This window comes from Notechis scutatus, chromosome 2 (assembly GCF_049901735.1).
Source record: "Notechis scutatus isolate UNSWTSFEM ecotype Mainland chromosome 2, rNotScu1.2, whole genome shotgun sequence".
Lineage (NCBI taxonomy): Eukaryota > Metazoa > Chordata > Lepidosauria > Squamata > Elapidae > Notechis > Notechis scutatus.
In genome coordinates this window covers 129,327,947-129,347,970 of record NC_142010.1, presented here as the reverse complement: position 1 = coordinate 129,347,970, position 20,024 = coordinate 129,327,947, and the positions used below count along the sequence as shown (strand labels likewise).

The 20,024-nt window shown below is 39.5% G+C and overlaps 1 protein-coding gene across 1 annotated transcript in view; it reads left to right on the top strand.

Moving 5' to 3' along the window:
* ANKFN1 (ankyrin repeat and fibronectin type III domain containing 1) overlaps positions 1-15,166 on the top strand; it is a 122,748-nt gene extending 107,582 nt beyond the window's left edge. Inside the window, exons 16-18 of the mRNA XM_087956192.1 lie at positions 5,931-6,097; positions 9,293-9,506; positions 14,104-15,166. Coding sequence (XP_087812318.1) covers positions 5,931-6,097; positions 9,293-9,506; positions 14,104-14,879 — 1,157 coding nt within the window. The 3' untranslated portion in view covers positions 14,880-15,166. The remainder of the gene's footprint in view (positions 1-5,930; positions 6,098-9,292; positions 9,507-14,103) is intronic.
* Positions 15,167-20,024: the final 4,858 nt, after the last annotated feature.

Here is a 20,024-nt window from a genome sequence, read left to right as displayed (position 1 = left end):
TGCCCTGATTACCAGTGCTGGGGAACAGCAGGGGAAAGAGGCTGCTTCCTCCATATCTAGATTCCCAGATGCAACCAGAAAAAATAAGAAACTTAACTAGATCGACTTTGATTCCATTGGGTCAGGCAGGGACACATTTGTAATTTTGAGAGCATCTGATGAGCACACTCACAAAGTGATTTTCTTATTCCCAATCTGCTGGCAAGAACTGTGGTGACACGGTGGTTAGAATGCAGTATTGCAGGCTGACTCTGCTGACTGCCAGGAGTTCGATCCTGACTGGCTCAATGTTGACTCAGCCTTCCATCCTTCTGAGGTCGGTAAAATGTGGACCCAGATTGTTGAGGGCAATACACTGACTCTTAAACTACTTAGAGAGGGCTGTAAAGCCACTACAAAACACTCATTAACCAAGAAGTCAAACTAGCCCTAGGGATGTTACCATTATTGTAAGGCAGGATTGTCAACACTTGTGTTGCTAGATGTCCCTTCAGTGTATTGCAGCATTCTGTTTAATTCTTAAATTAAATAATGTTTTGGTAAAGGCTTGGAGTTTGATGGACTGCCGATAAATATCCCTGTTGTTCATGGCTCCATGCTGCCCATTCCCACAATAAAATATTACTTGTAGGATTCAAAGCAAATGGTTCCCAGCTGGTACTCTCCAGATGCCTTGGGACTACAATTCACAGTTTTCCCTGCCAACAGGGCCAGTATCTGGTGTTCAACTTGGCATTAAAGGATTGGCTTTGGCCATGGAGACTTTGCGCTTTCCTTATTCTTTTTTGTAAAACCCAGGAAGTCCCTAGAGGTGCTCCTAAAGTTTGGTAGCAAAATGCAGAGCTTCCTAGAAAGGGAAAACCTTTTTTTTTTTTTCATATTTTTCATGGGGAAAAAGAAGGAAAGTAGGTTCACCAAGCTCAACTCCAGAGATGCCACCCTCATCCTCAGTAGCCATTTAAGTGCACTCCAAGCTACTGTTCAAAAAAGTAAATCCAGAAATCGTGATGTTTCCAGTGGGATTAGAAGCACATTTGATATCGGCTATAGCTCTGCGCAGACAGCAGAGGTAGTAAAAGCAGTTTGACGTAAACATTAAGAATTGCCGCTGCTCTTCTCATTTGTCTCAATGCAGTGAATTTATAATGGAGGAGTCATAAGCACTCCGGGGAGAATTCTACTAACAGCTCAATTTTACTTTCCAAACAAAAAGGAACTGATCTCATGCCCTCGAGCAGAGGCCATTTTCTGATTTATAGCACATTTTCCCCCAGTGCCTATAAAATAGCTGTGATTCACCTCCCAAATATTGGAAACTTCCACTCCCTATTAGTTGGTGGCTACTGGATTTTTAACTGTGAAACCACAGATGACTCTGCTAAAGTTAACATTTGTTACCCCAACATTATAGGCCACGGTAAAGGAAATGCAGCTCTGAATCTAAAACAGCAGTTGTCATTTTGCTAAAGTGCCACCTGTGTAGGGTAAGCTGTGAGTCTTCCAAGATGCTCAGAGAGTCCTTTAGAAATTAGCCCCATTGGAAGATGACGAAAAATGTCAGTACTGCTTCTTTTTTTCATTTTTTTCAAACATGACTGAAAAATATATTGGCATGACCAAAGAGGGATATAGGGCTTGGGAAGATCTTAAAATATATATCTAGGTTAAAAACAACCCCAAGGGTTTTCAAGCAATTAAAAAGAGATTGTGACATTTATTTGCAGGTATAACTTTGTCAAGCCTTTAAAACAACAAAAAACCTGCTTAACAGGGAAATTAAAATTCTATTAAGAAGATTACTAAAATGTTTCAAATATTCAGTGCTGATATCACCCACTGAATATGCACTGTGACTAGTTATTAGCACTAGGCTACTACCCATGTTAGGTTAGAGCAGGGGTGTCAAAATTGATTTCATTAAGGGACGCATCCAGTGGTGGGATTCAAAAAATTTTATTACCGGTTCTGTGGGCATGGTTTGGTGGGCATGGCATGGCTTGGGGTGTGTGGTTTGGTGGGCGTGGCAGGGGAAGGATACTGCAAAATCTCCATTCCCTCCCAACTCCTGGGGGGGAGATTACGACCGGTTCTCTGAACTACTCAAAATTCCCACTACCTGTTCTCTAGAATTGGTCAGAACCTGCTGAATACCACCTCTGCCAGTATCAGGGTTGACCTTGGGGAGCCAGGGTGAGTGTGGCCAGGGTGGGCGTGACATCACTTGTGTCGGGGGTACCTGTGGTGGCCCAAGTGCTCTGCCAATAAAAATGGGCTCCCAGGCTCCATTTTCAGCTGCTATGGCTTCTTGCAACCCTCTGCCAGTGAAAACAGAGCTCCAGAAGGCCACCCATGGCTCTCGCAAGCTCTGTTTTCAGCTCCAATGGCCTCCTGCAACTCTCTGCCAGTGAAAATGGAACTCCGGAGGGCTACCTGCGGCCCTCCGGAGCTTTGTTTTCACTGGCAGAGGCACCACAGGCTGGTCTTCGCTGTTTCCAGGGCAGCCCCACAGGCCATATCTAAGCAACCCAAGGGCTGGATCCGGCCCACAGACCTTGTGTTTGACACCCCAGGGTTAGAGGCAGGACCATAAGAATCTATTGCAGTTTTCCTATTACTGCGACTTCCCTTGTATTTTTGACACTACTGATTGGAAGTGGGTTGCCAAGATTTTCAGGAGGATTCTTTAATAATTGTTTCTGGAGATGCTGGACATTCAGCGTGGGATGTTTTGAGGCAAAATATGGGCTGAGCCTAAACAAACAGCATAATCCATCAAAGGCTAACCCTTTGTTCAATTGAGAGCTTTGTTGAGAAGATGGCTCTGTTAAAAACACATTAACACATTTAGATCAGCTTACATAAACCATCATGACATTGAGAAACTTTTTATAGAAACTTCCCTAGCTGTTCTCAGAGCATGACAGCAACACCTGTCTGAAACTTCTTAAAGCAGCCTAATCTTTTCCTTGGATCCTGCAGCACCTGTAAAAGACAATGGCATGTTTTTGGGAAAGCTGCTTAATAAACTATGTAGAGATGCTGCTGACTTTGTGCTCTTGTGTGCACCAAGGACCTTTTGGGAGATTAAATCCAATGTGGCGAAAGCCTTTTCCTTATACTATTTGTTTCCATTGCACGTGAATAAATATTCAGTATTAACCCGCAGTGGTTATAGTTTGTGTAAGAAGAAGCCAGTGTGTGTAGAGCTGATACTATCTGAGAAAGCTGTGATGAAACACACATAATTGCCTATAGGATGTCCTTCATGATTGCCAGTACTAATTGTTCAGAACAGAAAGCGGTCAAAGAGTGAGGGGGTGATCCAAGTTTAGCTCTGCAGTATCCCTTTCTATTGTGGAGACAGAAATAATGCTTGATGGAGTTTCTCTGATCAATATATTATCACACCAAAGATGTAGAGCTGGCAACATGCTTTTTATAAATGCAGCATGAACAGAAATTCAAACTTGTACCCCTTCATTTTTTGTTATTGCTGTTGTATTTTCTTTTTCAGTTTTATGGGTAGGGGAGGAGAGAAGCACCATGATTGACCAGAACTGAAAATCCATATTCAGAAAGATATACACAATTAGGTAAGGTGATATTTTTTATTGGGCCATTATCTGTAGATGTAATGAAAGTTTGTGCATTTTCAAATTGCATGGGATTCTTTATCAGGCAGAACATAGACGGTAGTGTTCTTCAATAACTCTTCACAAATCTGAGTCTCATCTCAATCCATATTCTTCATTAACCTGGTATTTTCCAGATGTACTGGCTGGGAATTATGAGAGTTTATTCTAACACATCTGGATGACACCAAAGAGGGAAGAACATTCTCTATCATGATCTAAACCGATAGTGTTCCAAGGGCAAGCTGTTCCATTGGTTGATTATTCTAACTGTCAGAAAGCTTCTTATTTCTAGGTTAAATCTCTCCTTGTTCAGTTTCCATCCATTATTCCTTGTCTGGCCTACAGGTGCTTTAGAAAATAGCTTGACCCCTTCCTCTCTATGGCAGCCCCTCAAATATTCGAAGACTGCTATCATGTCTCCCCTGGTCCTTCTCTTCACTAGACTAGACAAGCCCAGTTTCTGCAACCGTTCATTGTATGTTTTAGTCTCCAGTCCCCTAATCAAGATGTATGTCATTGAGGGGTAGGAGAAGAAAGCTACGACTTTCAAATTCAAAAGAAATATAGTACCACCAAACTTTCAGCTTGTAAAATACAGAGATCAGGGTTTGCCAGAGCATCTGTTTCAAAAATATGAAACATTTGGTGAGTAGATTAGTATCTCTGTGAGTGGATTGGAAGGTTCATAGTTCACAGATAGAACACCTATTTTTAGTGCAGAAGGTATGGGTTCAATTCCTTGCAATCCACATTAAACAATAACAACATGGGATTAGTTACCTGATAATTGAACAGACCTTCTACTTATTTCCTGCTGTAGGCAAGATTGAAAGCATGGAGAAGTGGACAAAGAATTTGATATGGTCTATGACAGTATCCAGTGTTCTTTTCTTGATCCATTATATAGCTGAACTCCAATTCTTTCATAACACATTTATACATCTTGGTCTTTTCTTATGTATAAGGACTTGATGAATTTGTAATGAGGTAATTGCTACCCTGAGTGGGCTGAGATCTTAATTATCACTACCTCTTGTGTGTCTTATTGAGACAGAAAAATATTATGGCCCAGCATCTTCATCTGTAGGAAATTCTTATAGATAGGTATGAACCTCTACTTCACTAGAGGAGCAAAAATGGTGTAAGTGTACTGAGTATAGGAAGCTGTGCTTTTCAGATGGATTAGAACTTCCATTATCCATGGATGTGGACTATGTTAACCATAACAAAGCATGGGAGGCCTGTTTAGCAATGTTGTTGTTGAGTTAGTTGTGTAGTGTAGCCCAAGGAGTCAAGTACAATTTAGAAAGGAATTTACTGCTCATTTGATACACAACTGAGGCAAAACAGTTATTCATTGGCATAAACTCATGAATGATGAGATTATGCTAACATCAACACAACTTTGTACATTTTACTCAAACAATGCATGAATAATCCTTGGTCATTTTTCAGTCTATGAAACATAGTGTTTGAAGCAGAAAGCTTTATCTGGCTTTCCATACCTAATGAACTCCTATGTCCAAGCTTGTGTGTTTCATTCTGCCTGATTGAGATTTCTATGTACATTTGAAGCTTGCATACTCTTTACATCAACAGGAAACTATCCAATAGAAAAAAATCACTTTGACCTTTCCTAAGTACTCAATAGATAGAGCACGAGTGTCAAACTCGATCACGTCACAGGCCAGATGGCGACATATCACGATGTGTCATGGCATTGTTTTGCCTTTGCGGAGATGGGGTGGGCGTGGCCTGTGCGTGACATATTTGGCCGGTGGGCCGCCAGTTTGACAGGCCTGAGATAGAGCATGTGTGGCAAAAGCTTTTAAATGTGGTAAGATGCAGAGATGCTTAGGGGGCCATTGACAATGCAGAGCGATGCAGTTGAGACCAAGTGGAACAACATATCGGACAATGATGAGGAATCACTTTGTAAAATTTCAAGGCAGATCTTCACTGCACCCAAAATATAACAATAAATACAGCCAGATATGTAAGTGAGATTATGACCGCTATCTTTTTAGTCTACTAATCTAATTTAATACCTGTGGTAGTCTCTGATCCACAAAAGCTTAAGCCATGTAAATCTGTTTGATGTTAAGGCCCTACACGATGTTTTTGTGTTTTCACTGTAACAGTGAAAACCCTTTTGTAGTTTTAGCTCTTCACATAATCCTTGTTTTTTAGGGAATAATGTAAGCTATGGCAACTGATCTTGATTAAGCTCCTTCAAAAGGTAAGTCTTCCCCCCCACTTTAATACACTTACTTCTGTGCTTTGTTGTCTCCGCAGTTCATTTCTGCAGTTACAAGGAAAAATTTATTAGTCTCTATTGCCGCCTTTCCGCTGTCATAGAGCTAGATTTTCTGAGCACCCAGCAGTCCCTGAGGGAAGCCATTTCAGACAGTGAAGTTGCTGCCGCTAAACTAAGACACCAACAAGTCCTAGATCACATACAGGTAACCATCTGTTTTCTCAACTAGTCAGGGTTAATTTGTGGCAGGGGTGGTGTTTGGGCACCAAAGCAGAGAATAGTTGGGTGAGGCAAGGCATAAAGAGGTGACTGTTAAAATACAACTTAAGTTTTATGAAGTTTTTATTCCACTTTTCTCTCCCATCTTGTTCAAATTGCTTACTTTATGAGTGAATCTCAGAGATGAAATCATATGATTGAAGTGTAATTTTAAAAAGTCTGTCAATTGGGGTGATACAGGTAGTCCTTGAGTTACAACTGGTTGCTTAGAAACCATTCAAAGTTACAAGAGCCCTCCCCCCCTCAAGTTACTTACAACCTGCTTCCAAAGTTTGGGTGGCTGCGGCCATAACCTGTGTTCATATTATTATATTTCGGGCATACAACACTTCTTCATTTATGGCTCTTTGCAGTGTCTTGCAATCACATGTCCACAGTTTACAACAACTTTGCCGAAAAACAGCGTTTACTTCTGGGTTTTTGTGGGTTTTTTTGCAAAAATACACTTGATAGCAAACAATGGGTTCACTTAACAACCATGGTGATCTGCTTAATAACTACCACAAGCAAAGTATAAAATCGCACCAATCACATGACAACCTGTGTTACAGCTTTCACAACTTACGATCATTATGCACTTATAGTACGTGACAACAAAAAGGTTAGCCATCACTGTCCTAGAGAAATCTATCAGTGGTCGCTATGAGTCAACCCCAGTTTGATGACATCAAATCAATCCATTTTTTTTAGTATAGTTTATATTGGCAGATTTCTCTAGTCACTTCTGATGGTTTCAAGTAATCTTAAATTTGAATCCAGGATGCAATCCATTTCTTTTCTGTGATATTACTGTCACATTATTTACATTCTGTAAATAAATAATTAACTCTATTAAATAGGCCTGGCTTTAAAATTCTGAAACAAATGCCTTTTTTTCCACACCACTTAATATACAAAGTTTTTAACCATGTTTAAATTTACTTGCTTTAATCTCATTTTACCCATATCCCACCTGTTCACTAATTCTCTCCATCCAGATAGGTCATTTCATAGGTTATCTATTCCCCCAACTTTTAACTCTATCTTCCCAGCAGTTTCATTACCCCATAAAGAGATTTCATTTTATGCCCATCGTTGTACTGATTACTTCTTCCTTCTTGGTGCTTTAGTGAGTACAGTGTGGTTTAAGAGAGATGTGTAAATAATTGTTGGCAATTTTTTCGTTTCTATATTTTTAAAAACAAACTGCAGTCAAAAACTTGATAAATGAAGACAACGAAACCTTGTACATATGCCAGAAAAATAGAAGACATAAATTATTATATACATTCACACACTGTTAATTGTTTTAAAACTTTAAAAAAAAAAACATACCGAATGCTAAAGATTCTAACAAGTGAGGAGGTCTGTTCTGCTCCTGACAAACATTTCATAGAGAAGACAGAAACTTATGTCCCAGATTGCATGATTGTTTATGATTGATGAAAATGTGGCCATTTTTTAAACCACCATGTTTGTACCAAATTACTGTGACAGCATATTGGACCTGTCAGGTTCCTTCTCAAATGAAAACCAGCTGTATTCCATCTACTGGCAACAGAAAAGGGGGGAAAGAAACACTAATTCACTCCACCACATACCACAATCTTCAGCCGCAACCGCAAAACCACAAGAACATTTGTATGATTCTAGATCTAAGTCAGTCACTATACAATCCAAACACTGTAAAGAATCAAGGAGTCCATAAACCGTGTTCAGAAACGGGAACTGGTGAGAAACTAGACAGTAAAAATTATATACAGGCAATGAATACGTTGTAGCAAACTAGGCTATTGAATTGTGAGAAAAGAACTTTTTTCAGGATTGACTGAGATAAAATAAATATCTGAATTTAAAAGTAAAACTTTATTTAAATGTGTGCAGTATTATATGTCAGGCACTCTTAAAGACATAGTCAGAATCATGTAGTTGTACTTTTGTTCTGTTATTTCCATCAAAATAGACTGGATCACATGAGAGGTAAAGATTTATTTGGTTGTTTATTCGTTGAAAAAATTTATATGGCTGCCCATGACTCTGGATGGCAAATAAGCTAGTTTACAAAAGAAAAAACACATATTAAAGAACCCACAAAATTTTTAAAAATCCAAACAGAAAAGCATGGCACCATGTAACAAACTTGGAAAATATTGTGAATACTGTTCCAATCAATAGTTGTTCAAAGATTTTCAAGAATTATAGCAATGTTCCATTATTTATTTACAAATTTGAGTTTTGCTTTCCATGTTTTCTCTCCTAAGTTTTGGTTTAGAGGATTTTGATTAATTTCCCTATTTTATTTATAAGCAATATTAATGTACCTTTAAAAAGCAGATCATAAGGGGTTATGAATATCGCTGAACTTGTAACAAACTGGAACATCGCTACGTATGTGTGGTGATATCTTCTCACACGTTTTAACATCCCCCCACAACACCTTTAGGAGATGCCCACATGAAATAGCTGTGTCTCCATCTGTCAAGGCACAGCTTAGTATGTACCTATGGATACTAGATCACAGGTGACAATGTGCACTTCTTCCTTGTTTTTAAGGAATTGTGCTAGACCTTGATGGTAATTGCCAGGAAATGTATATGATATGCTTGACTATATGCTGAGGATATCATTATATGCAGAGGACATAATTAATACCTTAAATCATGTCCAGGATGTGAGAATCATTTTTAGTTAGTTAGTTAGTTAGTTATTTTGAAGATTTTGCATAGAATAAAAAACAAATCTAAAGAAAAAGAAAAAAGAAAAGAGGTGCCAGAAAATAAAGAGAAGAAAAAACAAAGTTATGAAACATAATTACTTCTGACCCTTTTTTCAACAGATATTTAAAAAGACCTATCGTCTCTCCAAAAAAACTCAGAAAGTCAGAACTCATAGAAATTTGGGGATTGCTCTGGTTTCCTATCTAGGCCAAAAATATTCATGCAAATAACATGCAAATACCCTGGGAATTGGAAGGAGAAGGTACAGTGCAAAAAATCTAGAGTGCATGAAAAGGCAGTTCACCTTGAAGATCATTATCAAATTCTACTAGGATTATCTTTCTCTTGCAGTTAACAGAAATCAATTAAAATTGTCAAGATAAGATTTGCTTGTGAAACTATGTCTGTATTACTTCCTCATGCAGCAAATTGATGAGATCTGGCGTGAAATGAGGTGGATCAATGAAGCATTGCAGTATGCACGGTACAGACCAACAAACTCAGGCTTGCCTCTCGTGAAAATTCTGGATTTGTCAGAGGAACCCCTGCAGAAGAAAATAAGCTCAACATCCTCCCATCTTGACTGTCTTCCATCCCCACCTCCTTCCCCAGAGATGGAGATGCCAAGAAGAAAAGCTGGTAAGGGGAAAATATTGTTGTCTCTTTCATCAAGGGACAAGGCTTTCCACAGTTCTGATTCAGTAGGACTTAGTCACCACTGTAAGCTAGGGCTGCCTAAAAAACTCAAAGTGGCTGTGTTACATTTCCCACTGGATTTGGCATCTCTATAATAGGTCTCCACTCCAGACATATTCAGTCAAATCAACCAGGGAAGCATAATCCATCCATCCATCCTTCCTTCCTTCCTTCCTTCCTTCCTTCCTTCCATCCATCCATCCATCCATCCATCCATCCATCCATCCATCTATCTATTCATGATGGCACAGTGGTTAGAATGCAGTACTGCAGGCTACTTCTGCTGATCATCGGCTGCCAGCAGTTTTGCAGTTCGGGTCTCCCCTGCTCAAGGTTGACTCAGCCTTCCATCTTTCCGAAGTCGGTAAAATGAGGACCCAGATTATTGGGGGCAATATGCTGACTCTGTAAACCACTTAGAGAGGGCTGTAAAGCACTGTGAAGCGATATTGCTATTGCTACCGTGTTCCCCTGAAAATACTACCTACTCCAAAAGTAAGTTCTAGCTTCATTTTTACATATGTGCCCAACATAAGCCCTACCCCCCAAAATAAGCCCTAATTAAGACCCTACCCACTCTAGGATGCACAAGTAAAAATTAAGCTAAGGTGGGGATGGGGGGGCTGGTGCTGCCCTACTACTTACCTTCAGACAGTTGCAGCCAGGCCTTGCACACCTTGGCCCATTTCTTCTGCAGCCAGCAAGGCTTTCCTGAAGGCCTCTGTAGCTGATAACAGAGCTCCCAATCGATCTGGAGGCCTTCAGTAAAGCCTTTCTGGTCTTGCCAGCCAAAGAAGTTCCTGAAGGCCTCCAGGGGCAATGCGTGCAAATGAGGTGAGTCAGTGGATGACATCCCCCCCAAAATAATAAGACCTGGTGCCTTTTTTTGGTGGCAAAAATATAAGACAGGGTCTTATTTTTTGGGGGGGGGGGAAGGGGACAATTTATATATCACTGGCTCAAAGTTGACTCATCCTTCTATCCTTCCATAGTTGGTTAAATGAGGACCCAAATTTTGGGGGCAATATATTGACTCTATAAACCACTTGGAATACTGTGAAGCAGTATATAAGTCTAAGTGTTCTTCCCTTCTCTAATTTGGCATCATTCACAACCTTGGTTCCTAAATTCCCCCGTCAATGTGATTAAGCACAACTTAACATAAGCATAACTCATATGCTATATTCTAATCAGTATTAAAACTGTTCTGCTTGAGCATCTCTGGGTATGTCACATCATATTCAACCCTTGAAAATGTTTTCACGCTGCACCACAAATCTCTTCTGCGTTGCCACGCAATGAGCTAACCAGTGCTACTTTTGCTGACCAGTGGTACATAATCATCCAATAATTGCCTTTTTTCTAAGTCATTATCCCTCTGTGTGTGTGTGTGTTGGTAGGTTTTAATGACTAGAGCTGATACTCTGCTCAATAGGCCCATTAACATGAGCACAAAAGCTCAGCTTAGTTTAAATAAATATCATCTTCCTGATATTGGAAACATAACTCAGAAGCTAAAATATTAACCTATTTGATCTGGACTTGTTTTGTTATTCTTGCATTCAGAGATGACATCCACAGAATTATTAACATGTCTCTGGATCAATCCTTGTATGTTAAAGATGTTCTTCATTCCTGGGACTTGATCAAAATATGAAGAATTACGCATTGGGGAGGCATGGGAGTTGCCTAAAGGAATTATTATACAATACTGGAATGCAAAATATGTAATACCTAGACTTGTAACAATGGATAATAATAACAACAACAACCATATGGCACTGTTACATTAGCCAGGAGACTACAAGGCTATGATAGAGTTTGTCTTTAGAACAGCTTGGCTTCAGAAATTATCACTGGAGGTTTTTAAGAAGAGACTGGACAGTCACTTGTCTGAGATTGTATAGGTTCTCCTGCTTGAGCAGGGGGTTGGACTAGAAGACCTCCAAGGTCCTATTCTATTCTATTCTATTCTATTCTATTCTAGAGCAGCTGTTTGGCTGCCTGGTTACCAGCTGTCAGATACACTCTTGCGCGCTTCCCGTGATGTGCCACAAGAGGGTGAGCTGGCTTTGCACCAGACAGAAAGACAAGCAACTCTTTGTGTAGTTTCATCCTAGGCTTCCTCCATTCCTCGGAGCCGCCTTGTAAACATATGCCATAACCATTTGACTGCCTGCACAGAGCACCAACTCATCTCCCTACCAAGTGGTACCTATTTACCTACTCGCACAGAACATGCTTTTGAACTGTAAGGTCAGCAGAAGTTGAGGCAAATTACGGGAGCTCACCATCCTGCCACGCAGTGCTAAGATTCAAACCACTAGAGCAAAGACCATCTCCAGTGTCATTAAGCCACTGAGCAACTGCTCTTCACATGATTTTAAAAATGTAATAATAACAAGGAATAAAATGGTAAAAAATATGTATGTTAGCCTTCCCCAACCAGTGCCCTCCATATATATTGGATAACAACTATCCTTTCTATCTTGAAAAGGACCAGACAGAGGAACACAAGTGTCAATTATCACTGTCCTGCTAAGCACAAGGTAGGGGTTAATGTTCCATTGAACTCAGTCGCCCACAGTACAAAAATTCCAATTCTTCTACCTCCTTCCATTCTGACCAATTTGTCCTGGCAGAATATATACAGTATATCCTGTATCCATCCAGCATACAACTCCAGAAACACACTATCCATACACAATACTCTTCACTTCCCCACCCCAGTAGATAGTTCAGGTAACAAATTGATATGAATTATTTCCCATGTCATACAGACTGAAAACTCAGATCTGTACATAAATACAGAGTCTCTTTCACAAACACCTAGCATCAGAATAAATCTACTGTAGGAAGCCCATGCAGCTGATGTTTGCATTCTGAGATTGAAGGCTTGTTTTTATTTTGGTTTGGTTTGGGAGCTTTTATCGGTGCTTGCCTGGTCTCTCCATTTTGTGTTGGGAACAGATGAGTGGCAACACGTACCAGCCATGGGACTTTCCAAAGAATCCAAGCTCCTGTGGCTGGCAAAAATCCCAAAAGGTTAGATCAGCTGTCTAGAGCCAGGCAGTCCAGAAAATGCAGGAAAGAACAAGCAACAAGCAACACTAAGCCATAGTTTTAATCATGGTTTGTTGAATAAGCCATGCCAACTAGATTCGCCCATAAAACTAAGCTCCAGACCACAATTTATAAAACAAAACCGTTGGATTTAGTCATCCTATTAAGCCAAAATTAAATAAACTATATTCTGATTTAGGACAATATGTGAACAAAGTTCAATGTTTATAGAAAGCAGTAATTTAGAAGAGAAGACTGAGCTATCAGAGCTCCATAACAGGCTCAGTTAAAGAGCCTTAGAAAGGGCTTCACCCCACAAAAAGGTGAGAGGCTGAATAAGAAGCGTAGACTATTCCTGGGTAGATTTTTTTTCAGAAGAAGCCCCTTTTGTTATGTCTTCAATGGAGCCTTCTGTATTTAATGGGCAAGTAATTCTACACAGTCTTGAGACCAGCATGCTTAGCTTTCTTCTCAAAAAACAAAAGAGTCCAGATATACCGTGTTGCCGGTATAAGAGCGACCCGGGCGTATAAGAGCGACCCCCACCACCACCGGAAACGCCCTCCAGAAATCCCCTGGGGCTGCAGCGGCAGGGCAGAGTGCCAGGGGCCGTGGGAAGAGCAGTAAGGCTGCAGCCTCGAGGCGGAGCGAGGCGAGCGGGATGAAATGCGGAAGCGACGCGGGGATCCAGGAAGCCAGAGGCGCCTTCGCTCGTCAACAAGCCTCAGCCGGCAGTGGATATACCGGCGTATAAGGCGACCCCCCACTTGGAGGCATGTTTTTCGGGGCAAAAAAGTGTCTTATCACCTGCGCCGGCAAATACGGTATCTGAGCAAGCAGTGTAAAGTTATCTCGTCAAAGGATCATGATCCCACCAACCCCATCCTGATCAACACCAGTACTTTTAGTAATACTAAAATACTAAAAAATACTCCATATCCTCTACCAAAGAGAAACATCAGAAATGGTCCTTAAGTTCTCCTCTTCATATTTGTAGAAATGTAGAAATGTATTCAGTAACAATGGCAGTGCAGTGGCTCGGCAGTTAAAAAGTAAGACATCAGCTGAATTCATGTATCATACTAAGCCGAGATTGTTAGTTGGAAAGATGGCAGCCCAGATTTGAGACCTGAGTGCTGTGTGATGGAGTAAGCTTTCATCCTTGCTTCAACTCCTGTCCACCTAGCAGTTCAAAAGCATGTCGATGTGAATAGATAAATAGGTACCATTATGGTGGGAAGGTAACAGCACTTCGTCATGCTGCCACATGACTTCGGAAATGTCTTTGGATAGCAATCAATGGCCTTGAAACAGAGGTGAGCACTGCCTCCTATAGTCGACAACAACTAGCGGAGTAAAATCCCTTATTCAGTAACAAAGAAACCTATTTCAGGTTCATTTTGCTGTAAAGGGTAGTTAGGCACACAGTTAAGACATGCGGTCTGTTCAGGATTAATCCTTTCTATTCTCGTTGCAGATTCCCTGCCATATTCCGATGAAGAAGGTTGCTCAGAGGTGTTCCTCCCAACCGACAGTGACTACGATTCCAGTGATGCTTTGAGTCCACGAGAACTGGATTTGGTTTATTCATCCTCCCAGGATATCTCCCATCAGGCTGTGAGTTGTTTGAGTGGTAGTGCCCCAGATGTCCTCCAAGTCCATGACATCAAACGGTGCTTGACTCCAAAACAAAACCCAAGAGGGAGCAGTGTCTTAGAGGCAGAGGTTGATCAGTCTACAGAGAATATGCAGAGCCTGTCAATTGGAAGGCTTTCACCCAAAAACCCAGAAAAGAATTCCAGCTCAAAGCAAACTTTGAGCTTTCTAGGGAAGAAAAAACATGGGAAACATCAGCACTACAATTATTTCAGCCGACACCATCGCTGGCTCCGTGTACACAGCGAAACCCAGTCTATCTCTCTTTCTGAAGGCCTCTACACTCCCCATCTCACACAAGCCATGGACTACTCTCAAGAGCCCACTCCTGGTGAGCAGATCAGCATTTCTATCGATTGTCCCCGCAGTACTTTCTTACCTCATGCTTCAAGTCTCCCAGAAGAAGGAAAAGACAAATACCAGGAACTGAGGCCAAACATCCGCAGAATATATGTTGAGCCTTACAAGACCACATTATCCAGTGAAGGTAGCAACCAGTCTGGAGATCACACAGATTTGCACAGCCCTTTGGGTCAAGGCAGGATTGCAGATCAATCTTTTTCTAACATCCCTGAAGTGTTCAGTAGTGATCTTTAAGAGATCAAGTTGCTCAGTGGCCCTGCTCCTCTGCCCTGCCTTTAAAATACGATCACACTTACCACAAATGGAAGACTAGTTCTTCAAAACAAACTTTGCATTCAGAAGTCCCAGTTCATGTCTTTACCAAATGGAGAGCAGACTTTCAGCATAGTTTTCTAAGAAAAGACATTGGGGGCGGGGGGGAAATTAACTTTTGCATATATGCTTACTTGCACTACAACTTCTAAAGTTAGGTGGCCAATTCCTGACTCTTTATTTGGTACTTAACAAAGCAGAAAAAAATGTTATCTTTTTCACATGAAAAAGAAATTTTCAGGAAACTTAAAATGTTTCACTATGGAATTTTCCCATCCTAAATAGTCAGTTTTGTCCCTCGTTTATTGAGTAGCATTCATGGCCCCAGGAGCTGATTTTTTAAAAAAAAATTCTCTGAGCATCACTGACTTTATTGTGTTTCACCAGACTGGGCAACACAACATCAGTAAGGACAAATGTGGATATTTCACAGCAATTGCTCGGAAAAAATAATGTTGCTTTTGAAGAATAACATGATGCCAGTGGTATGGCCAAAAAGGTCTCTGCAAACAAATTTGAAGATTATCTGATTTTACCCTTTTCCCTCCATTGTAACCTTCTGTGGGAAAGATCACTGAAAAGGATCTTTTCCTTGATCCTGAAGTTTTACTGGGAGACAAAAAAAATCCCACTGTTTTGTTTTTCTTTTGTAGTTTTCATAACTACAAGCGTTTGAGCAGTTTTGCTCCTACAGCATTTTTCAGTTATACCATTTGAATGGGAGAAGTATTTCACGGTATAGCTACCCTAAATCATTAAATCAAACCAATTTCTTTCTTCAAGATCATTTTTGCACTTTTTGGGTTGACAATTCCCAACATTCTTCAGCTGGAAACCCAGCTAGTGACATAAACAGTTTTTGAGACAGGAAGTAAAACAGACTTTTGGAAAGAAGTCTTTCACCTTATCCTTTCTTTTATATTTCAGCTGTTTGATCAATGGGATTTGACAGTTCACCCTACCAAAAACGTGGAATGAGCACATAAATTTGTGGGCAGATTCAGTAGTGGCATGGTTTACTGATTAGCCATTTTGAAGAGGTGATCCCCCAATTACAGTTTATCTTTCTTGTTTCTGGTGAAATCTACTGATCTCAATATTTTGAATGAATGAAAGTATACCACTGGGACTTGAATCCCCTTTAATTTATACAATTCCTCAGTATGCATTTAGGATCTCATCTCCAGGTGGCTCAGATGGCCAGGTGATGGGAAGTTAGACTTTTGAATACTGCCTTGGATCACTTCTTAAATGGAAATGTATCATGGGGCTCATCAATGTATCTTATAGGACCCGGAAAGGCAATGGTACTATTAAACAATTTTGCTGTTAAGGGTATAGGCCATTCTGGGTAAGTTTAATTGATAACAAAATGAAAGTTTTACTCAAGTTAATGTGGCCATCATCAAGTCAATATGGCCATCATCAAGTCAATGTGGCCATCATCAAGTCAATGTGGCCATCTTCAAGTCAATGTGGCCATCATCAAGTCAATGTGGCCATCATCAAAATGTTTTTGCACAGAATTTAAAGTATCAACTTGCACTATTCACAAGAGCATGGGTACCTTTGTAGTTCTCTGCCTACTGGGAAAGCAGAAGGAACCAAGCATGCTTACAAGTCATTCAGTCAAGACCCCAACCTTATCAGGAAACACTCAGATCCTGGAGCCATTTGAATGCACTAAATCACATCTACAGAAGTTGTTGACTGCACTGATGCGTACAGAAAAACTGGTAATCTCTTGCATATGCAGAGGTGAATACTTGCAGCATGCTACCAATTTTAAGGGGAAAATGCCAGGTTTTCCGTGTTACTATCAAGACTTGCAGCTAGCTAGTGTCTGCTCAATTGCAGGAAATCTGTCCCCCACACACACATACAAAAAAACCCAACAGCAGTCAGTTTTCTGCTGGATTAGTTACCCACATCTTCATTAATGCTTAGAAACTACAGTGAGCATGCAGAAAGTTATGTCTACTTCTTGGTTGAAGTGTAAATATTTTTTTCCCAGTGGAGCCAATGAAAATTTGAAATGCTGTGAAGAGAAATGAGAGTTCCATATGTATGGGTGTACATAAATACATACATGCATACAGGGAAGGGAATGTTTTATTCCCAAAATGAATACCAAGAGTCTTTAAATATTAATGCTTTGAAAAAATATATGCATCTTTCTATTCTAAATCTTACATACGTGCTCACCAAAATGATGTATTCAGTTGCTGGTCAACTCTTTAAATGCTTGGCTCATGACTGTTATGGGATGTAGATAGATGGCATAGATATGTAGATGATTTTGTACATACAGGGGTTTATATAAATGTAGATATAGCTAAAGATAGATTATATAGATATGCTGCCTTATGGAAAGGTTTCTGGTATATTTGAAAAAAAATGTACAATTCAGAGTTTCTTCAGGAGGAATTTATTTTTGCCATCAACAAGAACAACAACCCTCCCCCGCTCCACACAAACATATACATACCCAGACTAAGCACTTTTTTTATTATTTGTATCTATTTCCTGCAGCAAATGGTTTCTTCTTTCACCCATTGCAATCTCACCTCACATAGCAGTAACACTTCTGATGTTACTGTCCTACAATTTTTTTAAAAAAATCCCTTCAATTAGTAAAACAGTCAGAAACTTAGTGCCACAGTTACGATCCCCATGTTTTCTTCAGTACAGTTGATGACAAAAGCAAAATGCTCCATAGTATGCATACAGTAGAAATGTGTTGCAGTTCTGGCCCATTTTGAGTTGTTTTTTTTAAAATAAAGTTTTATTTGAGTTTTCACACACACAAAATACAAGTAAAACATCTTTTTTGAAAATAGCATGGTCCCGGGTTACACTTCTTTCTACAGACACAAACTCAATTTCATGCTCATTTTTGTGTTCTATTCCATATCTTATTACTATTCTGCATTTTCTATATAGTTTTTCCCCTCTTTTAATTTTCTCAATTTTATTTTGATTATCTCAATTCAAATCATTATATTTATACTTTTGTCTGTTCTGTTTCAATTTCATATTATCTTTTCTCATTAGACAAATTTTCTCCTGTAGTTACTAATTGGAGTATGACACCTTTATATCTTTTAATTTTATCCATTCAACTTTTATTTAAACTTCGATACATACCTTAAGGTTATGACATTCAATATAATACATAATACATAACTTCCAATCGAATTCTGCTTGGTATGTTCTTATAATGCACACTATATTCTTTAAAAAAAAGGATTGTAAATATATGTAATTAACACCCTCATTCCATTCCAATTCAGTTCTATCATTAATATTCATTAAAGTCTTAACATCTTTAACATTTCTTTTCAATTAAATATCATACTTCCTTAAAGACATGTATAATCTCCATACTTAATTTTTCCCTTATTTCTCTTCACATATGTTTTATATTCATTTTGTTACATTTATTTATTCCACTAAGTTACAATAACTATTTTATCAAACATTTTAATCATACATTGTTTCATATTTTCTGAAATTATTTCTATTTCTAATATAACAATACTGTCTTATGTACCTTTGCAGAATCCCTTTTTCAATTAGATTTTCACCCATTATCTCTAAATAGGCCCTGTTTCTCTATATCTTGTTTCTGTCCTTTATAACTTCTTTTCCTTTCTTTCTTCCCTCTCATCTTCTCCCTCCCCTTTTTACCCCCTTGTCTCTCTACTTCTAATTCTCTCTTCTGCATTTCCCTCTTCTGTTGCTTTCTGATTTTATACTTATTTTTCACTCTATTCTTTTTCTGGGTTGTTTTTCCCAATCTTAAACTTTCCATTCTCTTTCCCCCCCTTTCCTTTTTTTTCCCCACGTGAGATTACTTGTTCATTAAAGATGGCTTCTTCTTTGTCCCAATTTTCTTGTTCTGCAGGCATTTCTTGTTGTTTTTCATAGTTCCAAATCTCCATTTCCAAGAACTGAAATACTAAGCCAAAAGAACCTCTCCCTTCTTATGCATCTTCTTTGTACTTTTTAAGTTCCATTTTCAATTCTTCTAAAAGTGGAGCCATTTTAAACACTGTTAAACAACCACCCGTTTGATTTTAGTCATTCAAATGCAGTAACCAAGAATCCAGCGATCACCAAATAATCCAAATAGTCCCAAGCTGTTTCTTCTTATTTATTTTTTTCACTTTCTCTTCCTGGGGTTTTACTATTTTATTATCCCTTTGACTTTTTATTTTCAGCATTAAATGCCTATTAATGTCAAAGGGGATTTTTTTTCCAATTCCTTGCTTAAGTCTCTTAGCTGTCAGTATAGGAAGAGGAAAAAAAAAAACCAAATCCTTTCCCTTTTCTCTCTTCTTCGCTGCTTAGAAATCTTCTTTGGGAACAGTGTTATTTTTTTTTTAATAGTTTAAATTCCAGGGTACCTTATTTGTTGCTTTTGCTGTTTGACCCGGTCAGCCAAAACTTTCACTTCTTATCTTCCTCCTGCACATTCTTTTCCGGTCGAGTTCTTCTTTGTGGTGGCCATTTCTGACTACCGCTGCAACCGCCTTCGGGAAAGGGAGTAATTGCCAGCTGAGGAGGAGAGATGCGGCTCTCCTCCACCCTGCTGGCAGTCTCCCCCTTCTTCACCACCTCTACGGGGTGGCTTAGCCCCAAAACCAGCCGGCTTGGGGTGCTCCAGCGGCGAGCAGAGATCGAAACCGCCCATTTTGAGTTTTATTCAAGGAGATAATTGAGGGTGAAAAAGAAAAATCTATCTCGCACTTACCAAGAGGGATGGGCAGACATGGTTACTGAGCCACTTTTTTGGGGGAGGGGGTTGTTCCTATTTTTTAAAATATCTGGAAAATAGCTGGGATGAATTCCTAAACTAGCTATTCCAGAATAATTCCTCTGAAGCCAGGTACCATGGTGGTATATTTGGGTAGCAAAGAAGCTATCTAAAGGAAGAAACCAGGTAATATTTCCCAATTTTTACTCTCTTGTCTGAAAGTTTAGCCACTAGACAGAATAATGCCTACTCTTCTCCCTTGGGGGGGAGGGGGAAGCATCTTAGGAAAGACAAAAATGTAAATGAGA